Raw genomic sequence first — 15,019 nt, forward strand, 5'->3', positions numbered from 1 at the left:
TCATACTTAGCTCTTTCTTCAATTACCTGGGGCCAGACCCCCCAGAGAAAAGCAGAAAAATGTCCTAGCATGGAGGTTCCCAGTCAATGGGTAGGCCCAGACCCAGGAAGGCAGGGAGGATTCTAAAGGATCCACAAATCCATATGCACATCAAATATCTGAGGGCAGATTGGTATGTCTTGCATATAAAGCTGAAGCTTTTTTTTTCTAATGTATATTTGATTAACCACAATGGCAAATATAACATCAAAGCCATCTAAAAGCTTTCCTGAATTCATAGTAGCTTTGAGTCATCTATTTTCACAATAAATGATATAAAAATAACTACTATTTGGTATTATAAGGGGTACTGTGAATTACTGGTTTTTAAAAATGTCCTCAATCTCAGAAAAAAGTTAATAATGAAGTAAATGTAACTTCCAGGGAAGCTTGAGGACTCTGGCCCTGAGATCTGTCTCAGTTATCAGGAGTCAGACCAGTTCCCTTTAAAGTCTTCCTACCCCAACCCCAACACCCAAGGATGGGAGCTCACTCCTTTCCTGCTTGGCTGGATGAGAATGTACTAGAAGAAGTGTAATGAGCACAGGATATTACAAAAGCTGCCCAGGAAATAAGGAACAAATATAAGAGGGAGGGAATGTGGTCATGGGTAAGGAGGGGAATCAGCAGAGCTGCCACTGTGCCTGTCACCTCCAGATGTTTAATAGTGTTCACAACCCCCATGCCCACCCACAACATATATCTGAAAATATACACATACACATTTTTCACAGACGCATACAGCCTTACCCCAAGCCTTTATCCTATCAAATACTTGTTAATATAACTTCATTCATTCCACAGATCTTTATCAAACACACATTCAGAGATGAATATCCCTACCCTTTTATCACAGATAAAGCACAACTCCCTCAACAGCTATCTCACACACACATGCACACACACACACACACACACAATGGGTCAGATACACAGCCACCCCTCACAGCCCCAACACAGCTACCACAAACTCATCTCATACACATGCAGCACCTATACATATGAGACACACAACTATCCCTGTCACACACAGGTACTCAGACACATCTATGACACACAACCATACAACCTGCATTCAGAAGCATACATCTTCTGTGGCTCACTGGGGTCCTCTGGCCAATGAATCCTTTCAGGGAATGAACACAAGCGCTCTGGTTGACCAGGGGGCCTCTGGCTACATTTTTTCATACAGCCAGGCCCCATTCTGCCAGTCAGACCATGGATTAGTTACTGTAGCCCCTCTGCAGCTCAAATTTCCCTTCCATCAGAAGGGTGGTTCATCCTATTAGGAAGGCTTGGAGAGGAGGGGATCATAGGACCAGAGACTCAAGTTAAAGGTCATGAAATATTCCTCACAGAGTCCAGGTGTCTCACTGAGGTCTTACACTGAAACATATGCACATGGTGCCTACACAGAGCCCATGCCCTTACACTCCTTACTAGGCACTGGACTTCTGTTTGTAAACACTACTTTCAAACAGACCATGCGCACATACTGTACACACTGCCAGACTCACGGGCCTCTGCATGCAAGCAAACACACCCAGACACACAATTTCACAGTTTAGGGAGCACCTGCACTCCTTGGAGAAAAGGCAAGAAGGCGTCAGATTAACTTAATACACACAGTTCCTGAAGATACATCCCACAACCTTGTACAAATAACCCCCAAGAGCAATCCAAAAACCTTCCTTATTTATTCCTCTACCACAACCACAGATACATCATCAAAATACTATGCAAAATACAGATTTCCCAAGCCCAGAGCCACACCTGCTGACTCAGCTCCTCTGGTGGCTGTCCAGGGGCTGGCAGTCTCCAAAGCAGTCCCTGGGGTTTATGGGCACACACTGCACATGCACACACTCCCAAAGACCCCATAGCCCAGAGGGCAGACACACAACTGTTAAGTGGCCCACAGCCTCAGGAGTGCCAGGGAGAGGAGAGCCTGTCTGTCTGCACACACCTCCTGGAAAACAGCTGCCGCAGACCAGGGAGGAAGGAGATGCACATGCCCTGCCCCCAAATTGATGGGGAACCTCTCCCCCACTCCCCAGCCAGACGCAAGTACAGGTGTCTTAAAGTCCCTCCTTTCCCCATTCCCAGTAAAACCACAGCCCACCCTAGGCTTGGCTCCACCCTCGACCTTGTCCCCTCACTTCGTCCAACACTGCCTCTTGGGGGAGGGGGAGGGAGCTGGCAGAAACGCTCCCTCCCTTAACCTCCCTTTCAAGTTCTTATCCCACACTCAATTCCATACTCCAGAGTTCTCACAACCGCCCTCCAGCCCTCTAGTCTCCCTCGCAAACCCTACGCTCACAAGGGCTCCGACGTTTAAAACAGAAGCCTCCACTTCCAGTCTCTCACCCGGGAGAGACGACCAGCCATGTTTTTGCCTCTCACCCAAATCAACTCTAGTCCCGAGCCTGAAAGGCCTCAGCCACCCTCACCCTCCTGCTTCCTTCACTCCGGGTTCCCGCCCTCCTGGCGCGTGCAGTCACAGCCTCGAAGTCCCCACTCGCCCTCACCTGTCCTCGCACGCGCCGTCCCGCCCTTCGCCCCAAGCCCATCGCCATCACGCCCGGGCTCTCACCCACCAGTCCTGTCGCCGCCTCTCAGGCAGTACTTCCCGCCCACCCGCGGACCCTCACCGACTGCGGCCCCGCCCTCCTGAACGGACCACCCCCCGCCTCCTAGGCCCCGCCCGCAAGGCCCCACCCACGTTCCCCACAGGCCCCGGCCCCCCGTGCTGACCCTCACCCTCACAGCCCTACACACCGCCTAACGCTCTACACACCGTAGAAGCCTCACACACTGTCTTCAGGACTCCCTCACAGGTCCCTGACTGTACTTCCCAAGTGTCCCCGCCCACAAGGCCCCACCCAGTGCCTCTCATAGGCCCCGCCCTCAGAGCACCTCCACCAGCCCTCACCAGCACCTCACAGTCTGTCACCCATCCGACCTACACCCCCTCAAGCGCCGGACCCTCATCTTCTCGACAGCAGGGCCTGACTACACAGTCCTACCCACAAGTCAAGACAGGACCCTCACTGGGGAACAGGGGGAGGCTCACTGGATGGGCTCACAAGGCTGCTCCCGCACTGACTACGCGCACACAGGGTCAGCAAGCTGGCCACACCCACGGCAATCCGCCGCACTACGCCGTTCCTGCTGCTCACCGGCGGACCATGCGCGCCCTCTCTTTGGGACAGGCGTCCTCACACGCCCCTCACAACTCTCGCGTGCTGGTACACACTCTCACTCGCCCTCCAGCCAGAGTCCGCGTGATGCAGGCGCCCTCACAGGCCCAGATCCTGGGACAACCCCCCGCTCCTCACTCCCGCGCCCAGGAGCCCAGCGGCGGCTCCCCAGGCTCACCTTCGCTGCAGAACTTGCCGCCGAAACCTGTGTGGCTGCAGTCGCAGCCCACCTCGCCGGGGGCCAGCACGGTGCAGAGGCCGCCGTTGGCACAGGGGTTGCGCGCGGGTGCGCACAGCGGGTCAGCGGCGGCGCCGCGCAGGCCCTGGCTGCCCAGCAGCGCGGGGGGCCGCTCGCCCAGCTTCAGGTTGGCCAGGAGGCCGCGGAAGGGCGGCTCGTACTTGACGGTGCTGAGCGTGAGCGCAGAGAGTCGCACGTCGGGCGGGATGCCGCCCACGAACAGGTCGCTGGCCACCTGCATCTCGCGGCGCTTGGAGCGCACCTCGGCGGCGCGGGCCTCGCCGTCCACCGCCAGGGCCGTGCGGCGTGCGTCGCGGGTCAGCAGCACCATGTGCCAGCGGTCGTCGGCCACCGGCGTGTCCAGCTGCAGCGTGGCTGGCTCGGCGCACGAGAGCGTGAAGCGCAGCCGCAGGCGCCCGTCCACCAGCAGCAGCTCGAGGAAGTCACAGTCGCCGCCGTCGTCCAGGTAGAGCAGCAGCGCGCGCGTGGCGTTGGTGCGCAGGCTGAAGCTGAGCTCGCCGCTGCTCGCCGCACCGGCCCAGCGCGCATAGCGAGCCCACTGCCCAGGGCCGCCGCCAAACTCCAGGCTGCCCGCACCCGCCGCCAACGTAAGCAGCAGAAGCAGCAGCGGCAGCGACGGCGGCCGCCACGGGCTCCCGGGCGCCATGCCTCCGGCAGCCCCGGCCCCGCCCGGCCCCCGGCCCCGCTCAGGCTTCAGAGCCGTGGGCGCATGGGGCAGGGAGGGGGCCGGGCGCCCCCTGCGCCGAGCGGGGCTCCCTCGCTGGCTCACGGTGCCATGGGCCCAGCCGCGGGGTGAGGCGTGCAGAGGCCCAGGTGCTGGCTTCCCCGGGCGGCGAGGGAGGCGCCCCTCCCCCGCTCCGACGGAGTATGGTTGAGGGATGCCTGCGGGGAAACAGAGAGGAAAGGGTTAATGGGGGGCTTAGGGGAGGGGAGCCGTCAGTGTCGAGCTCCCCCCTCCCACCACCAAGCGCTCAATTATTTCCGTTTAGGACTCGAGGAGCCGCCAGACCTGGAGAGGGTCTCAAAGCGAGAGACACCACCATGACGAGAGAACTGGCGGTCCAACACTTGGAGGGGAGGAGATGGCACTCGCTTGGGGGCATTATTGGTTTGAGATGTGGATAGGTAGGGAGGTAACACCTTAGAATCCAGTAGCAGCCCAACCAAATGCCCTAACTCTTGCCTCCCATCAGGACCAGGGCCAGCTCCTATGGGTGAAGCCTAGAGACTCTCCTCCAGCTGGTGACCACAGCCCCTTCCTCTCTGAGCCACCCAACCTCTGTGACTGGCTCCCACCGCCAGCCACGGCTCTCTCTCATCAGTTCCTGGATAATGCTGAATAATGAAGTTGCTACATAATTCATTGGGATTAATTAAACGCCAATTTGTCAATGGTATCACTGGTTAACCTGGCTGGGAAGGGGGCAAGGGAGAGAAGTCAGCCAGGACCCAAGCATCCAGGCCCCAAGTCCATCTATGCAGGGACACAAGCATCTGATTCCTGTCTCCAATTCTCCCCAAATCACACTCATCCATTCCTGGGCCCCAACCCCCTGCTCACCAGTCCAGATCCTTCCTGAACCTAAATGATTGTCACTCTCAACCTCCAGTTCCCAGTCTTCCGCCTTGGACCTGGGCTGGTACCTGGGTTCTCTTCACCCTTCAGTTCCACCCTCCTCCCCATCCAGGGCTGGGGGAGCCACTAGGAGGCAGGCAGGATCATTTGCATAAAATTGCCTTTCTGAAATGATTACCCTTGTAACGGGCTGTCAGAGAGCAATTTATACCCCACGCCAGGGAGGGGAATTTGCATCTCGTTAAACTCCGAGTCGTAATTATTTATATCCAACAACCCTCCTGAATATTACATTGATTTTATTTTGGGGAGGGAGGAAGGGAAGGAGGTGGGGAGAAGCCTGGGAGAGAAGCAGGGAAGGGCTGGAGTTTAGGAAGAGATAGGAAAAGACTGAATCTGGCGGGGAAGAGGAAGAAGAGAAATCACCTGAAAAGTGACAGAGACAGAAGAGTCGTGGAGGAGAAAGGTGGCCTGATGGGGAGAAAAGGAAAGAGAAGATAGAGAAAATTAAATTCCAAATTCAAACACCATTTGTTAAAGCCCTGGATGCTGAGCATTTTTACAAATGTTATTTTACTTACTCACTCTGAAACTATTCCCATTAACCATTGGGGAACCCCCGTAGAGAAGTGGAGGAACTTGCCTAAGGTCACACAGCCAGGCAGTGGGGAACTGGGACTTAGACCCACGAGTATCTAACTCCAGCATCTCCAGGAAGGAGACAAAGAGCAGGGCAGCCACAGGTGTAGTTCAGAGAGATGTGAACCACAGGAAGAGGAGAAAGGTAACTTGGAGTGAGAGAAGGTTGGATGGGTGTGGTTCTTCCCTACATGGGAGGAAGCTGGGGTATGAAGAAAGAGGGAGAAGGTAAAGGTCCCCTAAAAAGCCATAGTGAGGGGTTGAGCCTCTGCTCATGGGAGGGAAGGGATGGTTGGAATGATAGTTATGCAGAAAGAATATGGGGCAGAGAAGACCTCAGGAGGCCAGTGGTAGAGTTTGGGGAGCCATCTCCAAGAGACCCTCAAAATGCACTTCTCAGGTCCTCCTATCTGGCTCCTTCTGACTGCTTTCTGCTCCCTCAATTCTATAGGATCCAAGAGGGACTCAAGTGTCCTGCCCCAGCACCCCTCCAAGGGCTGCCCCTTCTGAGGCAGGGAGGGAAGCCAATCCAGGCAGGCAGTCTCCTCTCCCTCCAAACACTGGAGGATATATATAGCTTTGCCACTGCCTCTTCTCATTGGGTAATAGAGATAATTAACATGCACAGGCTAATTAGCCAATCAAATTAAATGCAGCACCTGCTCCCAGCCTGATTGACGCCCTTACCCCCACACACATGCACCCCCACCCCAGCCCAGGGCAGGGGAGGGGGACTCTCAGTATTGGGGGAGGGAAAGGCCAAAATCCCCTCTTCTTCAGAAGGGGCAGCCAGAGACCCCCAGCAGAGGCACAGCCCTGGTGGACAGAAGAGAGGCATCCTCCCTCCCTCCCTCTCCCCCCAGGATCTCAGTCTCAGTCTAGCTGTGCCTCTCTCCCAGTCCCAACCCCTACCTCTGGACACTATTTTGGGGAGGGAATTAATTAGCTATCGATTTCTGCTGGCAGATGGAATAGGATTCGTGCTGCTGTCCACTCACCCTTCAGCTCAGGAAAGGGAGGGGAATATTTTCCCTGCCCCACCCCCAAGTCCCTCTGCCTACTCACATCCCACCCGCCCTCCAGAGAGTGGCAGAGGGGTTCCTGCTGACAAAGCCTAAGGGCAGAGTCTCCCTTATTCAGGAAGTTGGCGGAGGACAGATAGAGTGAAGGATGGTGAGGAGGCCTCCAGAGGCTGGGAGGCAGATGTCTGGGTCCTAAGAGCCAAAGGAATGTTACCTGGTTGGGGGATGGGAGCAGCAGTAGTAAAATGGATAAGAGTCCAGGAGGGGCATAATTCCACTGGTCTCTGTGTGCCCAGAGGTGGAGGGAGAGTGTGGGAAAGGAGTGGGCGCTGTGTGCAGGCACGTGCCTGTAAGCAACGGTGGGGGCAGAGGCTGGGCTTCTGCGGTGCCTCTGGGAGGAGCGGGGGCATGGTCTGGGCCTGAGGCCCCTCAAGGCTCATTACTCATTCTCCCCACAGCCCGCAGCTCTGCAGCACAGGCCAGCCTGGCTTAGTGCTGGGGGCACAGGGGCTGCAGGGCTGGCCAGGAGGAAGCCCCAATCCTCCCTGTGTCCTCTCTCCAGGGACTCAGGGACCCTCGGGGCTGGTTCAAGGCTTGTGAGGCAGAGACAGCCCCAAGAGGAGTGTCAGTGCAGCGGACACCTGGGTCCTTTCCACCCCGCCCCATCCTACAGTTCCCAGAAAGCCCGCTATTCTTCACCACTCCTTTCTTCTAGCCCTCAGCCTTCCCCACCTCAGGACCAAGCTTCTGCTGAGCCAGCCTCCCACCCACTCTTTCTCCCAGGATGCAGGGGGTTCCTGCTAACCTAGCATGCTCCATCCTTCCTCAACTCCTGGTGCACAGCTCTCCGGCCACAGATCTCTTCCCTGTGGGCCAGAGCCATTGCCTTGCACAACTCCATCAAGTAAATGGTGTCCCCCGGAGTTGTGCAATTTGATGGCCCCCCAGGCTCATGCTGTGCCGAGGAAGCCCCCCTACACCCACAGTGTCCACGCTCTGCTCCCCAAGACCAACTCTTCTCCAGTGCCAGAGCTGGGATGTTGGCCAGAGCAGCCTTGGGATATCCTGCCTGCTGACTGACGTCAGTGCAGTGCACATTGCCAGCCACTGCTGGCCCAGGGCCACTGCACCCCTGGGGATCTGACTTCTCCCCTGTAATCTGGGATTTTGCACCCAGTCAGCTCCCTAGCACCCCCTACCCACAGGTGGACTCTGCAGCCTCGAGCCAGTGGTGATGGGAGCTGGAGGCGGTGGGGGTCAGGGTGACTCAGCTGCCCTCAGGACCTCAGCCTACTCTCTTCCCCCACAGAATCTGGTCTCATAGAGTCTTTCTGGGTCTTCCTAGGCTGACAGCCTCCTCATCTTCCCACGGCCAGGCCAGTGCCAGTGTGGCATCTGGGCTGCAACTTTTGGGCTCCCCACTGGGCATCGGGTGCCAGGCTAGATCACCACGTGCAGTCTTATTTAATCCTCCAGTTCTAGAAGGTAGTTTTGTCACCCCTGGCTTACAAATGGGGAAACTGGGCTCCAAACGATGGATTCATTTGCCCAGGTGCAAGTACAGGTAAGGGGTCAGCTGGCTCCAGCACTTCGGGCCTTTCTTCTACCCTGCACTGCCCACAGGCCACAGGGCAATGTCAGGCCCAGAGCTCACCCTTCTCTGGCCCACCCTTCACAGGGACCACTACCCTCTTCAGACAACACAGACTGAGTCTATCCTAGGCACTGAAAGACAGACTTCAGAGCTCATGGAGTTGATGCCTTTTGTTTTTTCTGAGATGGAAACTGAGTCCCAGAGAGGGGCAGTGACTGACCCAAGGGCCACAGAGAAGAGCAAGACCAAAATCAACTTCACTGTCATTCTAGATGCTTCCCATTGTATCCACAATTCCACTCCTGGGCCTTTTAGTCTGACCAAAGTCCCCAGCCCCCATACCACAAACTGAGTGAATGGATGTGAATTACAGGCTGAGATGGTCCATCCCCACCCTGGCAGAGCCCCTAGCCAGGGGTCTTCTCCCAGCATCCACACATCCCCTTTTCTGGCCACATCTACAAACTACACACACACACACACACACACACACACACACACACACACACACTCCCACACCTCCAGCCAGGGGAACGCCAGCATCCCTCTGGCTCGCCTCTCCTCATGCCAGTTCCCTCTCACGCCAGCTGGGAGTGTGACAGCAGGGGCCTCCCCCAGGCACCAGGGAGGAAGAGCCGGGTTTACACACATTCTGGCGGCCCCAGAAGGCAGCCTGTGGACAGGTGGGAGAAGTACGTGTTATGAGGAAGGAGATTTTGGCTCTAGCTAAAGAGAAACTTGCTGGCAATCCAAGCATCCAACAGTGGAGTAGGCTACCTCCGTGGGGGTGGTGAGTTCCCCGTCTGTGGAGGTGTGTGAGCTGAGGCCGGATGACTACTGCTCAGAGATGCTCAAGAGGGAGTTCATAGAGATGCTTATAGGGGAGGGGGCATCAAACTACTTAAGCTCTGAGGTCACTTTCAATTGCAGAAGGTGTTTTTTGGGAAGTTCTCGCTCCTCCCTAAGACCTCAGGTGGGATCGGCGGGCTGCCAACAGGTCCCACCTCCCCTTCCTACTCCCTCCTTCCAGTTCTGATGACCTAGAAGTGACAAAGGAAGACCTCAGGCAAATCGACATCCAGCCATGTCTCAGCAGGAGGCAAAACCAAAACTGAGACAGTGCAGGGATGAGAGGCACTGACTCAGGAGCCTGGGGTCATGCCAGCTCTACCCACTTCTAGCTGCGTGACCTCAGACAAGTTACTTAGCTTCTCTGGACCTCAGTTTCCTTATGTGTAAAATAGAGACAGTAGTAGCATCATTGAAATTAAGAGTTAATACATGCAAAGCACTTAAAACAGTGCCTAGCAGAGACTAAAGTGGAAAAGCATGTGTTATATTAATCTTCACTTTTAAAACTCCTCAGCTCAGCATTTTATAGTTTGCAAAATTCCATGTGTCTTCTGTTTCCTTTGATTCTCACCAGAGCCGGGTAAGGAAAGTAAGCCAGTCATGCTTAATAACTGCCCCCTTTTGCAGATGGAGAAATGGACACTCAGACAAGAGAAGGGGTCTCTGAGTGCCCATTCCTATGGGACAGGATTCTGTGGGAGAAGAGAGTGGGCTGAGGTCCTGAGGGCAGTTGAGTCACCCTAACCCTTACCCCTTCCAGCTCCCATCACCACTGGCTGGAGGCTGCAGAGTCCACCTGCGGGAAGAGGGTGCTAGGGAGCTGACTGGGTGCAGAATCCCCAAGGTCACACAGCTTGTAAGTGGCAGAGCTGGGACTCAGATTTTGCCCCTTGAGCCCTCCTCCCACCCTGGAAGGTGGGAGAGGGACGACTGGGTCTGGAGACTAGTGGAGATTCCATAGCAGCACAGCTGGAAGTGGGTGGGGGGGGTGTGCCGGTCCCCCTGAGCAGGTGTCCATGGACATGGAGATAAGCATGAAGGGAGCTGGGCACAAGAGTGGAAGCTTAAGATGTGCGTGATGAGGCTGTTGCCAGGTGTGTGGGGCTGAGGAGATGGGTGGGCTGGAGACCGAGCTGCAAATGAATGACTCGGCGGAGTGGGGGCTGGAGTGCAGGTGCCTGGGAACTTGGGGGTAGGTGGTGGAAAGGGTGAGCTCACGCCTATGCCCACCTCTGTGCTGAGCACAGCTCAGGCATGACGACCCAGGTGGGTAGACCCCAGTGATGCAGAGGGGACAGATGGTTTCCAGGGGCAGCCTTGTGTGTAAACAGGAGGGGCTTGGGAATATTCCCAAAGGTATACATGACAGGCATGTGCACACGTGCGTGGAAGGTCATGATGATGAATGAAATTGTGGCCGTTTACTGGGCTCATGACAAATACATCAGAGAGAGTAAAGTTCACAGAATGCTCAGCACAGAGCCAGGCTCACAGTAGGTACACAGCACAGGCAGACCTTGGAGATACTGTGGGTTCAATTCCAGATCACCTCAGCAAAGTGAATATTGCAATAGAGTAAGTCACATGGGTTTTTTGTTTCCCCATTACACTATACTGTAGGCTATTAAGTGTGCAACAGCATCATGTCTAAAAAAGGCACATACTTTAATTTTAAAATACTTTATTGCTAAAAAAAATGCTAACCATCATTGGACAATGCGGGGTTGCCACAAACCTTCAATTTGAAAAAAAGAACAGTGTGAAGCACAATAAAACAAAGTATGCCTGTCAATACAGTTGTTACTATTATTATTGTCACCCTAATTATCTCTCCTAGTCCCCAAAAGAACTCCATGAGGTGGGTATGAGGGCCCCCGTTTTACAGATGAGGAAACTGAGGCTCACGGATTGGCAGAGCTGAGCCCAGGTGGCCTCACTCTCACTCCACTCCACCTTGTTAACCATCAGAGATGGCTTTGGAAGGGAAGGCAAGGTGCCATGCACATGTCAGATTATTTGTTGAATGAGTCTCTGAGAGCTGTAGCCCCACCTGTGTGGACGGGTCCAGGCCGGGAGCCGCCCCAGCAGATGGAGCAGCAGAATGGGTGGCATGTGCTCACACTGTCAGTCAGGGTGTCCCCATGAGGACTGGGAATGAGTGAACAGCATGGCTCTGACACCAGGCAGGGGTAGGGTCCTGTGTGTGAGGATCAGTGCTGGGATTGGGGTGCCTGGACATGGGCAGTTTCTGAGGAAGGCCAGGTGTGGCTGAGTGCTGGACCAGACCGGGAGGGACTGTGGTCGTGCACACAAAGGCCGGGGACAAAGTGCTTACGGCTGAGATGAGACGGTGGTGGTGAATGATGAGTTGGGGAGGTGGGTGGGGGTTGGTCTGTCTGGGAAGGGAGGATGTGTCCCAGGGAGCGCAGGTACATTGGAAGAGTACAGGTGTGCCTGAGACAGCCATGTGGATCTGTGGAGGTGACTGGCTGGATGGGGGTGCTGTGTCTATCTGAGGGTGAGGGCTGAGCACGCAGTGTTGTGGCTCTGGGGGCATGTAGGAGCCCTGTGTGTGTCATGTACAGGAGATCAGGGTGCCTGGGGGAGGTCTCTGAGGCAGGCAGTGAGGTGGCTGTCTCTCTGGGCGGGGAGTGTAGGCGGTGTGCTGCCGGGAGGTGTATTGTGTACGCAGGTGCGTGTGCCTGTGTAGGTGTGTGTCTGGGTGGGTGCCACCGAGTGTATGTATCAGTGTCAGGTTGTCTGTGTCACTGGCAAGGGCAGGCAGAAGGGAGCAACTAGACCTGGATAGAGACTGAGGGCCTGGAGGGAAAAGAGGTCTCCAACAGCCCCTCCGGAGCCCAGCCCCCTCCCCTCAGGAACCCAGAGTGTGGAGTCAGCCCAGGCAGAGAAGCCAGAAAAAGGCAGGAGAGGCCCGGGCTGCTGGAGAGAACTCCCCAGCCACCCTGTGACCTCCGGCCTCTGCCTGTCGGTCAGTCCCGCCCACCCCTGTGGATCTGAGAACAGGACCAGTCTGATAACAACTCCTCTAGCAGGAATGAAGGAACCCCCAGTCAGACTCCTCCCCTGCCCCCAGAAAGATCCAGCCCAGCCTCGAATGCCAGTCTCCCGTAGGTAGGAGTTAGAGACCTGAGTGGCTGAAGCATCCACAAAAGAGAAGGCCTTACAGTTAACAGATCAGCCAATCTCCCTCCTTTCTTTCTTCCTCTGTCTTCCTTCTCTCTTTCTACTTCTCTGGCAGAACACAGAGAATCCAAAGCCCTCAAGTCTACCCTCCCCACAAAGGAATACACAGAAGCTGGGAAAGTGGACAGAGGGAGGGTCAGGAATGAATGGGAAGTCCTCACCCACCAGACCCCACCCCCTAACATAAAAAACAGAGGTGTATGGAAGCCCCAAGCCAGTCAAGAGGACCAGAGACACAAGACCCACACCCTAAGATTAATTTCATCACCCCAGGTCTGGACAGCTTCCCCCTTCACCTCCAGCACCAAGACACAGCCCCCTCCCAGCCTTTGCTGGTTCAATGAGGCACCAACTACCGTCACCTAGGAATCAGGTGTGAGTTGAGAGTAAAGAATACAACAGCCCCCCAAAGCCAATTTTGCCTCCAAGGGCCCATCAAGGCTTCAAGGGCTCATACCCCAGCCCAGATAACCCAGGGCAGGTGGCTCCTTCAGCTGGGGAGGAGGCTGGGACGTGAGGAGTGGCCCCTTCTTGTCTGGGGTGGGAGAGCAAGTCCAGGGCCCTGCGGCTTCCTCTCCCTGCAGCACTCTCTGACCATAACCCTGTCGCCGCCCCCGGCGCATTCCCACCCCAGCACAGCCCCCTCCTACGGATTTCCCAGTCTCCCTCTCTCATCACCCCCAACCTTCCCCCGCAAGCTTCCGTGCCTCTCCCTCAGGCCCCCCTATCTTTCCCGGCTCTCCACCAGCACAGACCCATCTCTGCCTCCAGCACCTTGGCACCTTCCCCTCTGCTCCCTCCCAATAACCTCCTCTCCTCTTGGCTCCCATCCCCCAGTAAAGCCTGGTCCTCTGTGGTGCCCCCCATTATAGAGCCCTTGGCCTGGCCCCTGCTCCCTGCCTTGCCACTCCTTTCCCCTCTACAGCCCCCTCTCCTTCTCCCACGAAGCCCAGTTTCTCGCTGGTTTCTCCCCTGCAGACCCTTCAGAGCACAGCAGCTTCCCAGCCCCTCTGGCTGAGCACTGCTTCCAGCCCTTGGGGCTAGCATAGGCTGGGGACCCTCCTTCAGAGCCTCCCTCACAGCTCTCCAGATGACCCTCCTTCTTGCCCCATTCCTTCCCCTCAACAACCCTCCCTCCCACCCCTCTCCACTCACCCCAGCTCAGGGCCAGTGCCTCTTCCACAGGGAGCCTCCGACCCCCAACCCTTCCAATCCCTTAGCCGCCTTGCTGTCACCCAGCCAGCCCTCTCAGCGAGGCAGCGCCCCCGCCCCCAATCTATCTTTCCTGCCTCCCTTGCCCCTCCAGTCGCTCCCCTCCCCCGATAGGCTCCCGCCCCCCGCCCGTCTCCGCCGCAGCCACCCCCCCAACCGCGTACCTGGTTCTGGGGGCGCCAGGAACTGAAGGGTGGGGATCAGATCCCCTAGGCTGCCCCGTCTCCGGCGGGTGGTAGAGCCAAGGCCAGCGGTGCCGGCCGCCTCGCGCCTCTCTCGCTCCCCGTCGTGTCCTCGCCCGCCTGCCGGTCCGCCCGCCCCGCCGCGGTGCCGCTCGGAGGAGGATGCTCCGCGAGTCAGGGCGGCTGCTCCCGCCGCCGCATCCCTGCAACACCGACTGACGGCAGCATCAGCACCAGTGCCCGCCCCCCAGACCCGTGCATTGGACCACGCTGCGCTAACGGACGAGCTGCGCAGCCAATGTGAAGGCGCAGGAGCCGCCAGTCCCGCTGCTCCACAGGCCCACCTCCTCCCCCGCGAAGGACCCAGGCGTCCCAGCCTCAGGGCATCCGAGCCTCTTCCCAGCTTCTCGCGGTCCTTAACCCTCGCACCCAGGCCCTCAACCAGGCAGGCCCCCAACCCAACCCCAGTGCCTTTTCCGGAAACCCAGGCATTCTAGTCCCTCGTCCTCAGGTCCTGCATCCCCCAGCCGGCGGGCCCATGTGGCAGTGCCCAGGGCTAGTGTGAGCCGAAGAGAAGACTGTGGGCCCAGACTTTGGGCACCGAGGGAGCAGGACCGGTGCGGGGACCCGGGCCGCAGCGCCCTCTGCTGGCTACGCCCAGGGGCTGGCCCGGGCTACTCGGAGCCTAGGGAAGGGGGACTCCTCCCGCAGCTGCTGGGGGCCTTTTCCAGCCCTTGCCCGGCTTCCGCCTCCCACCTCCCAAGGGCCCACTGGCTGCCCCTAGAACTGAGGAAGGAGGGTCTTTGCTGGGAAAAGGACGGAGGCAGTGGGGGAGGAAAAGGCAGAGATGGGGAGAGGTAGACCTAGGGGCTTGGGGTTTCCCAGCCCTGCTTCAAGGGAATCCCAGAGTTTGAAGCCTGATTCCCAGTCCAGCCTGGAACTCTGGACTGGGATAGGAGTAGGTTTCGAGGCAAGGGCGTGGCTACACACTGCCCAGACCACTGAAGGGAGGCTGGCAGCAGCTCCTTCTCTGTTCTCCAACACCTAACAAAGAGTTTCTGAGTGAATGTGGTGCTGGGGTGAAGGTCTTCCCTATGAGGGCATCTGCATCACTGTGTGTGGGTATGAGTGTGGAAGGAAGGTGACCCCCTCACTCACTCAGCCAACCCAAGGTGTACCTGGAACCTAGCATGTGTACCACAGAGTTGGACACTGGGTTTCTGAATGAGGCAATGTGTAT

At 57.0% G+C, this 15,019-nt stretch overlaps 1 protein-coding gene across 1 annotated transcript in view; it reads right to left on the bottom strand.

Annotated features, from left to right (window-relative positions):
* The window catches only part of NRXN2 (neurexin 2), a 97,553-nt gene extending 93,394 nt beyond the window's left edge, over positions 1-4,159 (bottom strand). The window contains 1 exon segment of the mRNA XM_032489729.1: positions 3,418-4,159. Coding sequence (XP_032345620.1) covers positions 3,418-4,144 — 727 coding nt within the window. The 5' untranslated portion in view covers positions 4,145-4,159.
* Between the last annotated feature and the right edge of the window lie 10,860 nt (positions 4,160-15,019).

This window comes from Camelus ferus, chromosome 10 (genome assembly GCF_009834535.1).
Source record: "Camelus ferus isolate YT-003-E chromosome 10, BCGSAC_Cfer_1.0, whole genome shotgun sequence".
NCBI classification, from domain to species: Eukaryota; Metazoa; Chordata; class Mammalia; order Artiodactyla; family Camelidae; genus Camelus; species Camelus ferus.